This window comes from Schistocerca cancellata, chromosome 1 (genome assembly GCF_023864275.1).
Source record: "Schistocerca cancellata isolate TAMUIC-IGC-003103 chromosome 1, iqSchCanc2.1, whole genome shotgun sequence".
Classification (NCBI taxonomy): domain Eukaryota; kingdom Metazoa; phylum Arthropoda; class Insecta; order Orthoptera; family Acrididae; genus Schistocerca; species Schistocerca cancellata.
The window spans coordinates 1,161,710,143-1,161,730,126 of NC_064626.1; the positions used below are offsets into that span (position 1 = coordinate 1,161,710,143).

Genomic DNA, 19,984 nt, shown 5'->3' on the forward strand with positions numbered 1-19,984 from the left:
GCTTTTCTTAAATTATTATCATTTATTTGTCTGGACATGCACTACGTTTCTACCGATTTCCGACCCATTTCGATAATTCCTTTGTGGTGAGCTGTTTTGTTTTTTTCTTAGAGTGTGTTTGGCATACTTCCACTCAACAATGTCTTATGGAGTAATTTTCTGGGATAGCTCACCACTTAGAAAGAAAGTACTGATTACCAAAGCAAGCAATAAGAATAATATGTGGAGCTGACCATAGAAGTAGATGTATATATCTCATCGAGGAGGTAAGCATTTTAATTTTGCTGTCACAATATGTATATTCGCTGATATAATTCATCATAAATAATCCAGCACATTTCAGAAGAACAATGAGGTCCATACCTACAACACTAGAGACAAACGTGGCCCTTGATGTGTGATCTGAGGTTTTCCCGGCATACAGAAATTTTCAAAACGTGGTCCTTATCACCTATTATTAAACCTGTCAGTGCTTCAGAAATGAGTTCAACATGCAGCAACAAAAATCTTTGATCATTTGCACAGTACAGTAACTTAGTATGTCTGACAGGTATCGAAGTAAATTCCAAATCTAGTCTAAAACCATTTCTCCTTCACAAGTCCTGTTATTCCATGCTAGCCTAATGTGTTCTTTAATGTTGACAGTAATCGTCTATACATATTGTGTAAACTGACTTGTTCAACAAAGGAATCATGCAAATGATCTATGGAACTTGTAAATCACTAACTTATATATATATATATATATATATATATATATATACACACATATTGTGTAAACTGACTTGTTCAACAAAGGAATCGTGCAAATGATCTATGGAACTTGTAAATCACTAACTTATATATATATATATATATATTAGTTAGTGATTTACAGATAATATGGCGAATTTTCAGAAAATAGCATCTTGATAGATTTACCCATCTTCAAGTACTTAAGTGTACTGAAGTTATTGTTGTAAGAGCACAGACAAAAACAAATACAAATATCCAGCTTGCACTAATGACTGTTCTTAGACAGTATATATTCAGGTACCGCATTTATGTGCATGAGAACAAAGAAACATTTAGCATGAGAGATAAAAACCACAACTAAATTATTCGCAAAAAGGAAGACCTAGACATCTGAGGCTGTTGTTTATTCAAAACCTGGGACAGCTTTCCCCTATTCGTTCTGAATATTATGCTGTTTATGAACGACCCCGGGGTAGACAACATTCAATTAGAACTACTGATAGTCTTGGGAGAGCCAGCCATGACAAAATTCTTCAATCTAGTGAGCAAGATGTATGACACAAGTGAAATACCCTAGACTTCAAGAAGAATGTAATAATTCCAATCCCAAAGAAAGCAGGCATTGACAGGTGTGAAAATTACCGACCTATCAGTTTATTAAGTCATGGCTGCAAAATACTAACACGAATTATTTACAGAGGAATGGAAAGACTGGTAGAAACCGACCTTGGAGAAGATGAGTTTGGATTTCATAGAAATGTTGGAACACACAAGGCAATACTGACCCTACAGTTTAAATTAGAAGGTAGATTAAGGAACAGCAAACCTACGTTTCTAGCATTTGTAGACTTAGAGAAATCTTTCGACAGTGTTGACTGGAATACTCCCTGTCAAATTCTAAACGCGGCAGGAAGCGAAATGCTATTTACAATTTGTACAGATACCAGATGGCAGAGTCCAGGGCCATGAAAGGGAAGCAGTGGCTGAGAAGGGAGTGAGACAGGGGTGTAGCCTGTCCCCAGTATTATTCAATCTCTATACTGAGCAAGCAGTGAAGTAAACAAAAGAAAAAATTGTAGTAAGAATTAAAATCGATGGAGAAGAAATAAAAACTTTTGAGATTTGCCGATGTCATTCTGGCAGAGACAGACATTCTGGCAGAGACAGAAAAGGACCTGGAAGAGCAGTTGAACGGAATCGACAGTGTCTTGAAAGGCGGATACAAGATGAACATCGACAAAAGCAAAACAAGGATAATGGAATGTAGTCGAATTAAATCAGGCGATGCTGAGGGAATTAGATTAGGAAATGAGACACTTAAAGTAGTAAATAAGTTTTGTATTTGGGGAGCAAAATAACTGATGATGGTCGAAGTAAAGAGGATATAAAATGTTGACTGGCAATGGCAAGGAAAGCGTTTCTGACAAAGACAAATTTGTTAACATCGAGTATAGATTTAAGTGTCAGGAAGTCGTTTCTGAAAGTATTTGTATGGAGTGCAGCCATTTATAGAAGTAAACATGGACAGTAAATAGTTTAGAAGAGAATAGAAGCTTTCGAATTGTGGTGCTACAGAAGAATGCTGAAGATTATATGGGTAGATCACGTAACTAATGAGGAGGTACTGAACAGAATTCAGAAGAAAAGGAATTTGTGGCACAGCTTGACTAGAAGAAGGGATCATGGTAGGACACGTTCTGAGGAATCAAGGGATCACCAATTTAATATTGGAGGGAAGTGTGCAGGGTAAAAATCGTAGAGGAAGACAGAGGTATGAATACACTAAGCAGACTCATAAGGATGTAGGTTGCATTAGTTACTCGGAGATGAAGACGCTTACACAGGATAGAGTAGCACGGAGAGCTGCAGCAAACCAGACTCTGGACTGAAGACCACAGCAACAACAACAACATGAACGACCATCATTGGCAACGGAAAAGTTCATACCAAACAAAGATTCAAAATGCTCTGTATTCAATCTGCTATTTGTTAACACTGACACTGAAGAATTAATGTGTAGAACTGTTCGAACATTATGCTACCATATTGCTACTAAGATATGGCTATTGTAAATATTTCTTGAGTTCAATAGCTACTGATTTTAACCATGGAATGTTTTTCTCTCAAGTTATATAAGTTTTTATTTAATGTGGTCCTACTTCACTTTCCCTAATCTTTATATTTCAATGCTAGCTCAGTCTCTATAATTTGATAATGAAATGCTAAAGGGGCCCTCACACGTTCAATAATACTGTCAAACTGACAGTATATTGACTGTCTGAGGGCGCGCACGGAAGCATTGTCAGTATTAGAAACACTTACGAGCAGTATTGATGGATCTCAAAATATTCTCAATACTGTCAATACATGCTGAACGTGTGAGGTCAAGTATTGACGATTTGACAATATTCTCCATTCAGATGTTCACAGAGCTTCAGGAATCAACTAAGCGACGTTAGTGTGCACTAATTATTTTTCAATACGCCGTTGTGTGTGCTATGCCTCTCATTCAGTTTTTAAGACGTCTTTTTAATACAAAAGAATTTTGATATGCCTATTCAAGGGTAATCATTGTATATACCACTTTAGGACGGTTAATGTTGATTCATCTGCATCTACATCTACATCTATACTCCGCGAGCCACCTTACGGTGTGTGGCGGAGGGTACTTATTGTACCACTATCTGATCCCCCCTTCCCTGTTCCATTCACGAATTGTGCGTGGGAAGAACGACTGCTTGTAAGTCTCCGTATTTGCTCTAATTTCTCGGATCTTTTCGTTGTGATCATTACGCGAGATATATGTGGGCGGTAGTAACATGTTGCCCATCTCTTCCCGGAATGTGCTCTCTCGTAATTTCGATAATAAACCTCTCCGTATTGCGTAACGCCTTTCTTGAAGTGTCCGCCACTGGAGCTTGTTCAGCATTTCCGTAACGCTCTCGCGCTGACTAAATGTCCCCATGACGAATCGCGCTGCTTTTCGCTGGATCATGTCTATCTCTTCTATTAATCCAACCTGGTAAGGGTCCCATACTGATGAGCAATACTCAAGAATCGGACGAACAAGCGTTTTGTAAGCTACTTCTTTCGTCGATGAGTCACATTTTCTTAGAATTCTTCCTATGAATCTCAACCTGGCGCCTGCTTTTCCCACTATTTGTTTTATGTGATCATTCCACTTCAGATCGCTCCGGATAGTAACTCCTAAGTATTTTACGGTCGTTACCGCTTCCAATGATTTACCACCTATGGCATAATCGTACTGGAATGGATTTCTGCCCCTATGTATGCGCATTATATTACATTTATCTACGTTTAGGGAAAGCTGCCAGCTGTCGCACCATGCATTAATCCTCTGCAGGTCTTCCTGGAGTACGTACGAGTCTTCTGATGTTGCTACTTTCTTGTAGACAACCGTGTCATCTGCAAATAGCCTCACGGAGCTACCGATGTTGTCAACTAAGTCATTTATGTATATTGTAAACAATAAAGGTCCTATCACGCTTCCTTGCGGTACTCCCGAAATTACCTCTACATCTGCAGATTTTGAACCGTTAAGAATGACATGTTGTGTTCTTTCTTCTAGGAAATCCTGAATCCAATCACAAACCTGGTCCGATATTCCGTAAGCTCGTATTTTTTTCACTAAACGTAAGTGCGGAACCGTATCAAATGCCTTCCTGAAGTCCAGGAATACGGCATCAATCTGCTCGCCAGTGTCTACGGCACTGTGAATTTCTTGGGCAAATAGAGCGACCCTGCTTACTTCATTAATTTGAAAATATAGTACAAATTGATGTATTATATAGCAGTTTGGAAAAACGCACCCATTTCGAAAAATAGGTGATATATCTTCAATGACTAATAAGTGGTCTGTGAAATAGTGCCAGTTTCGCCAAATGATCAAAAAGCGAGAAAAGAAACTGTTAAACGTTAATTGCCTGAACAGATTCTTGCCAGGCAGATATAATTGCTTAATAGGTTTCCACGGAATTTTACTAATGGTGCTAGCTGATATTACAGAACTAAACTTAAACATTAGGATGACTTGCCTGCCGCCAGAAATCACTAACTCACTCCTATCCTCTTCTCGACTGCGACTGCCTCTCTCATTAACGTAAGGTATTTTGCTTCTCTATTTTATCTCGTATCAGCGCTAATAACTATACGCATGAACCAGGGCTCATGGGAAAACAACTTTCGGGTCCATGGTTCTGACTTCAGACAGTAAATTAACACGTGATCAGTCGTTCCTTTTTTCCAACCAGTCTCGGGCCCGTTTCGTCTTTTTAGTTGTTTTCTAACGCTTGCAAGCTATCTACGGCTAATATAACAGCAGCACACGCTTTCATTTGCGTGTTCGACATTTTAACTGTAAGCTCTCGTTGCCAGTTCTCAATTTTTGTCAATGTTATTGATAGTCTGAGATCGCTTCAGTATGTTGAAGGTTTGACAGCTATAATTGTCAATAAATTTGAACATGTGCATGCCTCTTAATAATAATAAAAATGATATTAAAATGCGACAATTCTGGCCATGACACCCGGCACGCTTGTACAGGCAGACTTTAATTTTTTTCTTTTCTTTCGTCTGAAAAGTCTTACTTCCCTCTGCTGCACTAAATTCACCATCTGATCTCTAACAAATCGTTATTACCGCGTTATTTTGCTGTAATGCATCATGTTTCAAGCCAAGTTGCGTCTGTAACTACAACAATGAGTAAAACGGATCGCTTTAGTGTTGAGCATTATATGCTTTAGAAAGATGACACAGAACTTTCACACTGTTACTGGACCCTGAAATTATAATAATACTTGAGAAATGATAAATATAAGAACTATTCCTATTTGTTACGTTCAAAATCGTTACCGTCGTACAGCACTTCATAACTACGCAGTGATTACTGTTGCTACGAGCCGTTTGCATCTTTGGTCTATGAAGTTGTGTTAAAATGTGTGACTTGTGTTTAAAGGCATGCGGATCAGCTGTGTGATTTAAAGTAAGCTAAGCACGAGTCTTATCGGAAGTTTAGACGCCAGTGTTTCTCTTTCTGTGTATAGAAAATATATCGATATAAATAAAATAAACATTGTGAACGCGTTTTGGTGTATTGCAGGTTAGGAAAGGACAACATATGTGCGTTTGGTTTGTTATGGTACTGTGTATATTTGTAAAACGTTTGTCGCCTCAAATTGTTTAAAATACGTCTTGTTCCTTCGCGGCTCAACTGCGTAAAGGTAATTCTCAGAAGTTCACTTGAAGCTAGGATAGTACGACTTTGTTAGTATTACCTTAACTATTTCGCTCCTCGTTTACGTCAAGGGGTGCTGGGATGTCTTCACTCAGGTCATTTTCTTGGTGTACCTTTCAGTTGAGAAGGGACTTTGCGTTTCTTATGCGGCGAAATGGGTAAAAGTGGTAATATAAAGGTGTCTGTAAATTTCACTTTTTATTTAATCTTCCCAAGAGCACTTCTTAAATTTGAAACATTGATAATCGTTTTAACCATACAATAAGTGCGCTAAATGTGAAAGAATTTGCAGAAAATCTGAATGGACTGATGACATAACCAGGAAACTCTTTAACTGAAAATGATAATTTTATTATTCATCGCCAAATACCGTTCCCTTTTTGTCTTCTACCTACTCCGCCCACTCCCTTTCTGTTGTGTAAGTTCCACTTAATAATGCACATGTGTTAGTCATTGACTCCGACGTCATTCAGTAACACGTATAACGTGATTACATTTCAGGTTTTATATACGGAAAATATATGATGAAACATTTTTCCCGAATGAGTAATCCATTAATGCTAGTGTTCACCATCTTTAACTTTACAAATTCGTCAGAGAATAACAGCTTATCATTACATCAAACAGTTTTATAAAGCTGAGAATAATTACTAGTTGTACTTTCAGTACATGTTAACATATCAAAATAAACTCTCTTACAGCTGTACACTGACATTTTTCATTGACCTTGCCTATGTAACATTTCACAAACGACGTGTATTCACTGTGAACTTTTACTGCATAACGTAATGGTAGTTGTCAGAATAAGAAACAGTTAAATGCTGCTTGCAGCTTATTTCTATGTTGTGACAGGCACAAAATCCTTCTTGCTGATAACTGTTTACATGCCTATAGGGGACTTGTTTATGCAGTAAATGATCATTTGTGAAACAAAAGAGAACACTGTGAATATCAAAAACCAAATGGAATGACATGTACTTCTTTTCATGGTGTGCACTGACCCATTTAGAAAGTTCAGGTTTCTAAAACAGGGCTTCTTAGTACTTTATGTAACAGCCTAGTGTTTAACATTTAATTTTTGCTAATTATAATAGTGTTCATTTTTCAGGCTCAACATACAACTTGCCATTTTAGTATGCATGTTAATTTGTACATAATGTCTCTAGCATGAATAGTATCATTTAATTATTAAACATTTAACTGAACTTACATAATGTGTGCTTTGGTACTTTCTTTATAGTATACTCTGGACGCAAAAGGAAAGCCATGGAGGGAAAACAGGTATTTTCCGAAAGCTTGGAAAATAACATTGTAAGAGCTTCCTGTAATGCTGAGTTTTTGCCAGAATTTCTATTCTGTAACATGCTTGTGCATTCTAACGAAGCAAGTAGCCAATTGTATAAAACCTGTAGCCTGTTCTATAACTGCTTTCTCCTTTCACCATTCATCTCATGATTTTGGCTGACAGTAACTTGATTTGTAGCAGTCTCTTTCTTCAGAAACATGATTTCTAATGACTAGTTAACTCTGAGAGGTACTCTTTTCTGTAATGATTTGATTTCCAAGTTTTGCATGAAGCTCTTCTCATGGCTCTAACAAAATATGATATGATACTGTATTTTGGGCTCTGACTATGCATTTGCTTGCCGGAGATTTAAGTAACACCTTCTGTTTTTATTCTGAAATGTGGTTCCCATTGCTAGATTGTAATGGGTTTGATGACACATTCTATGAAGTATATAGTTTATTTATATAATAATGGTAATATGTGATATGCTGTTGGCTTTTATTAGCTCTTTGTCAATGATTGTCTATGTTTTCATTTTCAAACTGTAAGTAGATGACCACATTATAGGCTACATAATGAATGACAGTAGTTTGTGATATTTGTTCTTATGTTCATGTTTAGTTTCAAAATCAGTTTTGCATTTTAATTCGCAAACTTGGCAAACAACAGGGTTATAACTCACTATATGGGCTTGATGACAGTGTAGTCCTAGTACCCTAGATTAAAGTTTAAGCTTTCCTTTAGCATTAGGACAGCACAGATGAGTTTTATGTAATCATTTTGTAATGTAATTATGCAGTCTTGAACATGGCTGTTAAAAGCAATTGTGAGTAAGCTTTGATTAATAAGACAAACTGCCAATCAGTTGTCATAAGTTTATTTATTTAAACTTGATCTAGGTTTCAATACTTCTATAATTATCTTCTTCAGAAGTACAAGACATTACTTGGTTACATTAGTTGAAACATATTATGTGAATCTTGAGCTAACCACTTGAGTCACATGCAGTAATTGAAGTATCTGTTAAAACAGTAAAAGTGAAACATATATTGCTGTTGACCAATTGCAAACGTCTAACTAAGATTTACAGTTTCATTGGACATTTTAATTACTGCATGTGACTTGAGCTGATTAGCTCATGATTATGTAATATGTTTCAACAAATATGTACCAAGTAACATCATATACTTCTGAAGGAGATACTCACAGTAGTATCGAAACCTAGGTCAAGTTTTAATAAACTTCTGGCTGCTGATTGGGGCTTTTTATTTTCTTGATCAAAGTAATGTTGTTATATATTTTGTCATTTGACATGATATTGTGCTTGGCTTTGATCCTCTCAGCACCAGCTTTTTACATTTCAACATTTCAGGCATCCTCTTCATGGTGCAATTTTGGCCTCAATTCTCCATTTGTTGTTTGTCATCATGAATGGATGAACATTGTTCAGGGCATTACTATGCAACACATTGAGATTTTCAGGGTCAATGTCAGTGACCTTGCTTGTAAAAATTCTTAGAAACCCACCATGTTACATGTGAACCTGAAGCTCTACTCATTAGCTTTCTGTTACGTTAAGTTTGACTGCTGTATCAGCATTGGAACTGGAATTATAGTCATTTATGTTTCGAGACAGATAGATATAAATTTCACACAATTTCCAAACATGGAAGAGCTGTAATTTTATTCACAATTTTCAAATACCTATGCAAATTAGTAGTTTTACACCACATACCTAGATCATTGAATTATCCAGATTTGAAATAAATCTAAAATTGTCTGTTTTATAAGCAGTAATTTAAAAAGTTAAAATATGTAATTTTTGTTAAGAAATGTAATTCTATATTTCTTAATCTACATTTCCATTTGGTAATAAATATGGAATTTAAATTTTTAAAAATTCTAATAACGAGATTGGAACCAGCGACTTTATGAGTACAGAGTTTTGCATTGCACACTTTTATTTGCTGTTAGTTGAATTCTGTGTTAGGAAAATGATTTAGTTCTGTAACAGATCAATTTTTTGATAGTTTAATGGTTAAGTGGAAGAAATTATCCACACTTTATCACTTCAGTTTATTAATTACTGGCTGCTCACCTATATTTGTGCTCTCGTGTTATTAGTTTTGTTGTGATGAGCGATGGGGAGTAAGAATGCTACTGTATGAGACTTTCACTCTGCAGCGGAGCGTGTGCTGATATGAAACTTCCTGACAGATTAAAACTGTGTGCCAGACCGAGACTCGAACTCGGGACCCGAGTCTCGGTCCGGCACACAGTTTTAATCTGCCAGGAAGTTTCAAGCTACTGTATGTTTGTATTGGGTTTAAGACTTTGGTGGTAATCTGTGACACTATTTCCAGTGGTCACAGGCTCCTTTCTCCATTGTAGTGGTCACATATAAGCTGTCACACTCTGTGAACAAAGGTGGCGTCTGGAAACTAGTAGGTGCAACGAACATTTAGTCAGGTGGATAGCGTGTACACGTCAGCCTCGGGTGGGACCAGGCATTTTCAAAATTCGAACTATGAAAATTGGTGATTTGTTCAAACAAAACAGACTAGAATGGACTCGAGGTTGTCTGACTGTCCTTTAATACCTTTAGAGTATAGCAGATGCACCTCTGAAGCTGAAAAATGTAAATGGTACATGGAATTGTTTTGGTAATTTAATTTCATTTTGAAACTTAAGTTGTTGACAATGTGTATAAAACACACACACACAGAGATATATATATATATATATATATATATATATATATATATATATATATATATATATATAAAAAGAAAGATGATGAGACTTACCAAACAAAAGCGCTGGCAGGTCGATAGACACACAAACATACACACAAAATTCTAGCTTTCGCAACCAACGGTTGCCTCGTCAGGAAAGAGGGAAGGAGAAGGAAAGACAAAAGGATATGGGTTTTAAGGGAGAGGGTAAGGAGTCATTCCAATCCCGGGAGCGGAAAGACTTACCTTAGGGGGAAAAAAGGACAGGTATACACTTGCACACACACACATATCCATCCACACATACACAGACACAAGCAGACATTTGTAAAGGCAAAGGAAACTCCTGACAGGATACTTTTCGGGACTGGATCAGATTCTGAATGTGGCTCTCCAGCAGGGATACGACTTCCTCAAATCCTGCCCTGAAATGAGATCCATCCTTAATGAAATCCTCCCCACTCCACCAAGAGTGTCTTTCCGCCGTCCACCTAACCTTCGTAACCTCTTAGTACATCCCTATGAAATCCCCAAACCACCTTCCCTACCCTCTGGCTCCTACCCTTGTAACCGCCCCCGGTGTAAAACCTGTCCCATGCACCTTCCCAGCACCACCTACTCCAGTCCTGTAACCCGGAAGGTGTACACAATCAAAGGCAGAGCCACGTGTGAAAGCATCCACGTGATCTACCAACTGACCTGCCTACACTGTGATGCATTCTATGTGGGAATGACCAGCAACAAACTGTCCATTCGCATGAATGGACACAGGCAGACAGTGTTTGTTGGTAATGAGGATCACCCTGTGGCTAAACATGCCTTGGTGCACGACCAGCACATCTTGGCGCAGTGTTACACCGTCCGGGTTATCTGGATACTTCCTACTAACACCAACCTATCCGAACTCCGGAGATGGGAACTTGCTCTTCAATATATCCTCTCTTCCCGTTATCCACCAGGCCTCAATCTCCGCTAATTTCAAGTTGCCGCCACTCATACCTCACCTGTCATTCAACAACATCTTTGCCTCTGCACTTCTGCCTCGACTGACATCTCTGCCCAAACTCTTTGTCTTTAAATATGTCTGCTTGTGTCTGTATATGTGTGGATGGATATGTGTGTGTGTGTGCGCGAGTGTATACCCGTCCTTTTTTCCCCATAAGGTAAGTCTTTCCGCTCCCGGGACTGGAATGACTCCTTACCCTCTCCCTTAAAACCCACATCCTTTCGTCTTTCCCTCTCCTTCCCTCTTTCCTGATGAGGCAACAGTTTGTTGCGAAAGCTTGAATTTTGTGTGTATGTTTGTGTTTGTTTGTGTGTCTGTCGACCTGCCAGCACTTTCATTTGGTAAGTCACATCATCTTTGTTTTTAGGTATATTTTTCCTGCATGGAATGTTTCCTTCTAATATATATATATATATATGGTTATAATAGAAGGAAACATTCCACGAAGGAAAAATATATCTAAAGACAATGATGATGTGACTTACCAAATGAAAGCGCTGGCAGGTCGACAGACACACAAATGAACACAAACATATATATATATATATATTGAAAAACAAACTCCTTGTAAAGGAACACTAACTTTTCCTGAAATTTCCAAGGACAATAAAATATTATAATTGTGTAAAGAAAAATAATATGTACGTGAAATGAAGTTTCTTCAAGAACCACCACAGCACTTGCTTCAGGGTTAGGAAAGACCATAGGAAACCTAATCAGAATAAATGGATAGGGATGTAAAGTTACTACAGTAATCATCTCTCTCTGTCAGGCACTATTTTATGAGAACCTGCTGCTCACACAGCTACATTTGATGTTGAATTATCAGTGGCAGGCAGTCAGTGATGAAGTTGAACTTACTGCAGTACCTTTCAACATCATATTCAAACCACCTTTCTTCTTGCATTGGTGAGGGCAGTTACAGCTAGCAGTGCATCTGAAGAAAAACAAATGAGAAACAGCAGCAGTGAGCATTCTTATAGCCTATGGTAAGCAGAACTTGTTTGCTATCAAAAATTTAAATTTAGATATGCCTTTCAGTGTAGGGGCAAACCAGAGTCATGTGCTGCTTTAATTTGTCAGAAGGCAGGCAACACTTTGATATTATTCATGTCGTGTGGAAGCTTACTGTAAAAAAATACTGCATGCACCTATTGAGTCTTTATCCATTAATTTCAGACACTTACTTTCTATGTGTTTATCATTCTGATTTTGTGTTGTAATCATGTGTGTCTCGACTGAAATTAGCTGAGCAGTGAAGATTTAAGAAAGGAATGACTTCGTATGTGTACAGTGCTCGGACAGTTAATATCTGGAGATATTTAAATTTGTCTCTGCAACAATTTCTACAACATATTTTCATGGTACGTGTAGTGACCGTCTTTGGAAGCTTCAACAAATTCTGCATATATACATTTGCAGCACAGCCCCAGACCATAGTACATTTTAGTAAAATGTCTTCATTAGAACTAGACATTTTCCCCGTAAGAAATATGTTGAAGCTTATTTTTGAGAAAATATGTTCCTGTGATATTCTCAAGTCGCGTGCCTGTCCAATACCACTTCCACAGATTTGTCTCTGTTTGTCTCCTGTAGAGCTTAGTTTCGAAGACATAAGTGTGCTATCAAACTTATGTTTTCTGATTCATAATGAGCATGTGTAAGCGAAAGTGACATACTCAGGTTTTGCCTGCAATGGACCAGCCACTGCAACAACCCAAACACAGCACAGTGAAATGAGATACACCATTCAGCAGTGGCTAGTGCAATAAAACTGTGCTACATTATTGTTTGTGAATTTTCTTTCCTTGGTCATTGTACATGAAACATTGCATGTTTCATGTTAAAATTTTCTTTCTGTACCAGGGAAATTCGCAAGACGTGTTTCATATGGACCTTTTGTATGATGTGAAAGCTTATATCATCCTGCGGATTGTCATTTTGAATGGTATGTAATGATGGTGTTTTCATTAAGTCTTTTGATCTTTTTGATCAACTCCTTTCCCAATTCATTTCCTGTGGGATTTATTTTCTTTACTGACAGATGTTAGAAACAGAAGAATAATAAATCAGTTTTTACATTGGTATGTGAAGAAACTGACTGTTGGCCTTTGCCAATATTAATGCTGTACAAACCACTTACAGTGTGCTGTGTACTGATACCTTTCTTTGCATACGTTTCACTATCATTACCTAATCTGATGTGAACTGTGGACTACACTACAGATAAGTCCTTCACTACAACCAAGATTCCTTAGTAACAACAAAACTGTCGCCTTCCGCCTTAACCTAGGCCTTGGACAGTGGTGTAGATCTACGTGCCACCAGAGTCAAGATTTTATGTTTCAGCCTAAATCATTAACAGCTACTTCCAACATTGCAAGCAGGTGCAAAGGTACTATGAATAAATTGATAGCATAAATGTTTATGTAAAACTTGCATAGGAAATGTGAAAAATTCTTACTTCTGGCATATGGTCATCATCTGTCATTGGCTACACCATTCCACCCTCCCATTGACTACCTCTAACTTGACATGATGAAACTTTGCCAATATGTGCTCTATACGACACTCAAGTGCATCATGTGGAAAGTCATTTTAGACTGTAGTCGGGTATGTAGATAATTCCTTTCTTTCCCTTCAGTTTTGTACAGTAGTCATTGTAAGTTGTGATTCACTACCATTTTGGTAAAATCGAGCACTTTTGTTTGTCAGTCAGCAATTCTAAGTCTTGCCTTATACCTGTTGTGTAGCATCTGTTGTGTTTAAGATATTTCCTATTTCTTACCTGCTATTTTCCTTTACCTTTCCTGGTTGCTACAATCTTTTTTTACAGATTTAGCAGTTAATTTTTTCAACATGAGCTATTTTCATGTACATATCTGTTGCTGGAATTAATTGTTTGTAGTTCCTGTTTGAAATATGGCACAATCAACTACTTGTCCATTTTACTATACATACATGGAAACTTTAATGTTTGTTTTACAGCCCTCAGTTGCTTGATAAACATTATTGCAATATCTGCATTTTGATGACTGATTCCAGTATGTGTGTGAACTTGGTCAGATATGTAAGTTTTATTTGTTTTCAAAAGATTTTCCCTGTGGAAGTGTTTTCTTCCATGCAGTGGTTAAGATATTGGTCTTCAAACAAGCTCGAATACCCATCTGATCATCCAAATTTAGCTTCTGTCTGTTTTTCCTAAATAATTTAAGATAAATTCCTGGATGGTTCCTTTGAAAAGCATATGATCAGTTTACTACCCCATGCTTGTCCTCTTAAACTAATCCACTTCTAATGATGTTGTTGATGACATTTTAAAATCCTGATATACCTTCTTTGAAAAGTGCTTCATTTAATTTCCAAAGAAAATTTTATAACAGTTGTACAGAAAGTTTGTCTCATGTGATGCAAGTAAAATAGGTTTTTTTTCCTAGGATAGTTAAAATTATTTCAAATTATACTGCATGGTTATGTAACATCTGTAGTAATGAATGAAGGTTTTCTGCTCCTACATTTTTGGCTACTTCTGATAATTGCCATGGCAGTTGGTATAGGTTTCAAACAACATTCAAATTCTTCCACAGTAAATTAAAATGGGGTATCTTTAACAGTTATAAATTACTTCCCTTTTCATGTAACCTGTTGTTCCATTAAACAATGAGGTTTGTCCTAAATATCATACTGTAACCGATTTCAGATTTTAGCCCAGACCCTGTGAAATGTTACGTGAGTCCTGTTGCTATTCAGGAGGGCTAGAAACTCTGGTAATCCTTCAAAAGTATGTACTTTTGATCGCCAATAACTTGATATTGTACATTGTCAGGAACTATTCTTGGAGCCTTATATTTGCTCTTTGGAGCAGCAGTCTGGAGACAGTCTCACAATTAAAAAAAAAAAATTCTGCCACACACTGTGACATAAAATGTGTGTTGCAGCCTAGAATGTCTTGGGGCCCAGCAGTTCTTGTCTCGGTGGTGCATGTACAGGTTGTCAGAATCACACAAGTCTCAGGTTTTGTCCTTTTGGCTCAAAATCACAGTATTACAGTTGTTTCGTTGTTAGTTGCATGAGACTGTGTCGTGGTTGTTCAACTCCACCTTCTGTGACCATCGTGTTTTCTCAGAATCCAGGTGACTGGCGTTATTTATTTTGGCATTGCTGGCAGTAACATCTCAGAGTGACCTACATCCTGGTGGCCATGAGGGAGACCTCTTAAACTTGTTGAATGGGTCGTGTGGATACACACTGAATGCACATTGTTTTCTTTTCGTTCCTTTCTGTCATCTTTCTAAGGGACACCAGTATGTGCCATGTGTTTGAAATGCATGAAGTTCGTGCACCCATTCCCCCTGCACCTTATTTAATGTAGTCGTTTCAAACAGCGTTTCATATTTGTTGATAGGGGGTAAGGGCATAGTATCCTCAGCTCTTCATTATTACTATCTGTGCTGTACAGAGGACTTAATAACTGCCTCTTTTGGTATAACTTACCACTGACAGTCTAATGGGTATGCAGTTTGTGGATCAGTTGTTCTGAAGAGAAAGCAGTGTAGTTCAATTACTTAGAGTATTCCAGTATATTACTTGTTCCATTATGCCCAACTGCCACATATACAATAGCTGCCAGTTCCTTGATAGCAGTCAGTGCACCTTTCAATTGCACAAAAAGCAGGTTCAACATGGTGATATGTTGCAATCAGTATTTAACAGTTTGTCTCTCATTTGTACTGAATAAGTTAACTTTCATAGTAACAAGGATGGACAAAAACTAACATTTACAATAAATGAAAATAGAAATAGGCACTGAAGTGGCTTTATGGTACCAGCTGTATCACTAAATGAACTCGAGGAACATCTGGATTAAATAGGTATTGGTTAAAAATAATGTAACAGATTTTTAAGATGCAATTTGAAAAGGAAAAATAAAATATGAGAAAGTATTGCTTAACACACAAATATGTGCCAAAATGAAGGAAGGTGAATCAAAGTACTAAAGGTATAGTTTTTACGGGTTACAAAAATGTCATTTGCGGCTTTTGGTTTTGTCTATGACACTACTAAATTTTGGAAACTTCACAAAGCAAGACATTCAGAAAGTTAGTACTGTTGTTCTGCTTGTTAATAGGTATACTAAGATCAAATTTCTGCCATCTTGTCTGAAACACCATGTCTGGTATAAGTAATCAAGTAGTGGTACAATCGTACCCATAGTAGTTGTTAGCTTATTTGCACCATTGATATTTTACATAGCATGTAAACAACAGTTATGGGAACATTTGTGTTGTAGTATCAAGTTGATAGTAATATACTCACCAGTTGGACATCTGCATTTGAGATTAAGTGCCACAATAGTGAATGAGCATTATTATTATTATTATTATTATTATTATGTCCATTTCTCCAAATTAAATAACAACTTTCCTATACATCAGTAATCAGTACCAGTATTTATTACAAGGCTTCATCTAGAAAAATAAAAATGGGATCTACAGTTTTCTGGATTTGAAGAAGAAGAAGAAGAAGAAGCAGGAGTGGCAATAATATCCCCAATACACCAATGTGTTGACTGGAGCTTCCAATAATGTATGTGTCATGGCATGATGAGTTATCCTTATTTAAAGTGCATGGGGACAGTGCCGAACAGTCAGTTTATTTTTAAGAACAGGTGTTTCCATTATGTTATGACTGTTGCATGTGTAAAGGGAATAAATACTAGCTCAATAAAATATATTATGCAAATATTCTTCCTGCAAGTGTTTATAGAATGTACCCATTACATTCCATTATTATTGACTGATATTGTTCGTTAAACAATTATGAAATTTACTGTTCTGGTAACTTGTTTTTATATAGTGGTTTCCTTTTATGACCTGTGTTTCCAGTAAATTTATTCTATGTATACAAATAAGGGAAAATCCAAGATGGTATAATGACAATATTATGAGAAGTGATGGATTGCTACGCACCATATAGTGAGGATATTGAGTTGCAGACAGGCACAACAAAGAGACCGCTAAACAAGTAAGCTTTTGGCTAAAAGGCCCTGTTCTGGAGTAGAAAACACACACACGTGTGCACTCCACTACTCACGGATACATGACCACTGTCTCTAATTGCCAAGGCCAGACTGTGAGTAACTGTGCGTGATGGGAGAAGCAATCTGGCTAGTGGGTGTAAGGAGGAGCTTGGGCTGAGAAGAGGAAGGGGTAGCTGTGGAGGGACAGTAAAGTGCTGCACGGTTTGTTGGTAGCCATTCATGTGGATAGACATTTTGTTGGTTGTCATGTCATGCCCATGTAGAATGCAACACAGTAGTTGCAGCTTAGCTTGTAGATCACATGACTGCTTTCACAGGTAGCCTCACTTTTGATTGGATAGGTGATATTGTGACTGGACTGGAGTAGGCAGTGATGGAGGATGTATAGGACAAGATCTGTTGCAGGAATATTAACCATGACTCAAGAAGTTGGGAGCATGGACAGAGTGGAGGTGAATGAGGACATTGTGTAGGTTCAGTGGCTGGTAGAATACCACTGTGGGTGATATGGGAAGGATATATTTCAAGGAACAACGAGAGGTAGACAAAACCTGGTGGAGAATGTGATCCAGTTGCTCCAGTCCTGGGATGTACTGAGTCATGAGGCGAATACTCCTCAGTGGCTGGACAGTGCGACTTTATGAGTTAGTGGGTTACTGGAGAAATAAGACACAGGAGAGCTGTTTCTGTACAAGAGTGGGAGCATAATTTCAGTCTGTGAAGGCATGAGTGAGAACCTTGGTATATTTCGAGAGGGACTGCTTGTCACTACAGATGCGGCAGCAGTAGGTGGTTAAGGATGTATGGAAGGGTCTTCCTGGTATGGAATGAATGGCTGCTGTTAAAATGGAGGCATTGCTGACGGTTGATAGGTTTGATATGAAAGGATACTGAAGTAGCCATTTAGGAGGTGGAGGTCAATGTTGACGAATGTGGCTTGTTGGGTTGAAGACCAGGTGAAGCGAATGGAGGAGAAGGTGTTGAGATTCTGGAGGAATGAAGATAAGGTGTTCTCATTCTCGATCCGGATCACAAAAATGTCATCAGTGAATCTGTGAATCAGGTGAGGTGTTTGGGATGGTGGGTGGATAGGAAGGAAGCCTCTAGATGGCCCATGAATAGGTTGGCAGAGGGTAGTGCTATGCAGGTGCCCATTGCCATACCATGGATTTGTTTGTAGTTGATACCTTCAGCGGTGCCTTTTATATATGGGGCAGTAAACAGAAAACTGGTTACTATGCTTCCACTGCCGTGCAGTCAAGCACACTGCTTCCTGAACGGGAAGGTGTTCCAGTCCTCGGCATGAATCTGCCTGGAGGATTATTGTCAAGGTCTGGTGTGCCAGCCAGCCTGGTGGATGGTTTTCAAGGCGGTTTTGCATCTGCCTCTGCAAATGCGGGCTGGTTCCCCTTATTCCTCCTCAGTTACACTATGTCGGCGATCACTGCGCAAAACCGTCCTGTCACAGAGGAGTGTTTCCCTCTTGACTCAGTACCACCAGAACTGTAGCAACTGAATCACTTTTTCCACCGGGGTTTCGACTATCTTTCGTCATTCTGTGAAATGAGGAATGTCCTACACACTATCCTTCCCACCCCTCCCCCAATGGTACTCCACCATCCACCAACCTACACAGTATTCTCGTCCACCTGTACTCCACCACCACTCCCAACCTGTTGCCTCATGGCTCATATCCCTGTAATAGATATAGATGCAATACCTGCCCCATACATCCTCACTCCACCACCTACTTAAATCTGGTCACAAGTATCATCTATCCCATCAAAGGCAGGGCTACCTTTAAAAGCAGTCATGTGCTTTACAAGCTAAGCTGCAACCACTGTACATTTTATGTGAGCATGGCAACCAACAAGCTGTCTGTCCACCCAAATGGCCACCAACAGACTGCGGCCAAGAAACAGCTGGACTATCCAATTACTGAACACGCTGTCCGACACAACGTTCTTCACTTCAGCGACTGCTTCACAACCTGTGCCACCTGTATCTTTCCTATCAATGCTAGCTTTTCTGAATTGTGCAGGCGTGAACTCTACATAGCAACGCACCCAGTCTTTTTACTTTTCTCATTTTCCGCTCCCTTTCCCCTCCCCCTCCTCCCTTCCACCCTCTGTCTAACCTCCCGACTACACGTAGCTGTCCTACCCTCTCTCCACCTCATCCCTGTATGCTCCTACAAGCAGCAGTTTACCGTCCCCCTCTCCGCCCCCAGCCTTCTCCTTACCCCCACCACCCAGATTGCTTCTCCCATTATGCACAATTGCTCGCAGCCTGGCCCTGGCACCCAGAGAGAGTGGTGTGTGTGTGTGTGTGTGTGTGTGTGTGTGTGTGTGTGTGTGTGTGTGTGTGTGCGCGTGTGTGCGTGTGTGTGTGTTTCTACTCCAGAATTAGTCCTTTTGGCTGAAAGGTTATTTGTTTAGCAGTATTTTTGTTTTGCCTGTTTGCAACTCAGTATCTCCAACATAGTGTATGTAGCAATCCATCATTTTATGAAGGCTTTCACGACCGGATGACATATCCTCTGGTAAACCTTCCGGGATGTAAGGTCGTGGTTAGGAGCTGAAGAGTTTCATGGACCATGACCTTACATCCCGGAAGGTTTACCAGAAGATATAATCCATCATTTTCACAATATTGTTATTTTTGATCATTGATGAGAAACTTGTGCTTTGTGGCATTGTGAGTGAAACAATTTTTGATTCAGGCCTAGTTTCAGAGATTTATTTATTTAATGAAATTTCATTTTTATCTGTCATCAAGCAATATGCCTTGGGAAGAGATTCAGGAGAATCATTCCAAGAATCAGATGAATGTTGTGGGAACCTCAGCTTCAACAGAAACCATTCAAAAGGACTCAATGAACCTTACTGTGGAACAGTTTGTAATCGCACTTATCATAGGACTATAC

The 19,984-nt window shown here is 38.5% G+C and overlaps 1 protein-coding gene across 3 annotated transcripts in view; it reads left to right on the forward strand.

Annotated features, from left to right (window-relative positions):
• Positions 1 to 5,653: 5,653 nt before the first annotated feature.
• LOC126093593 (uncharacterized) overlaps positions 5,654 to 19,984 on the forward strand; it is a 111,773-nt gene continuing 97,442 nt past the window's right edge. The window contains exons 1-3 of one of the 3 annotated variants that reach the window (XM_049908732.1): positions 5,667 to 5,737; positions 5,855 to 5,975; positions 7,230 to 7,270. In XM_049908732.1, the coding sequence (XP_049764689.1) occupies positions 7,256 to 7,270 (15 nt within the window). In that variant the 5' untranslated portion in view covers positions 5,667 to 5,737; positions 5,855 to 5,975; positions 7,230 to 7,255. Of the gene's footprint in view, positions 5,738 to 5,780; positions 5,976 to 7,229; positions 7,301 to 19,984 lie in introns of those variants that run through there. The other 2 variants (XM_049908733.1, XM_049908731.1) reach the window with 2 other exon arrangements.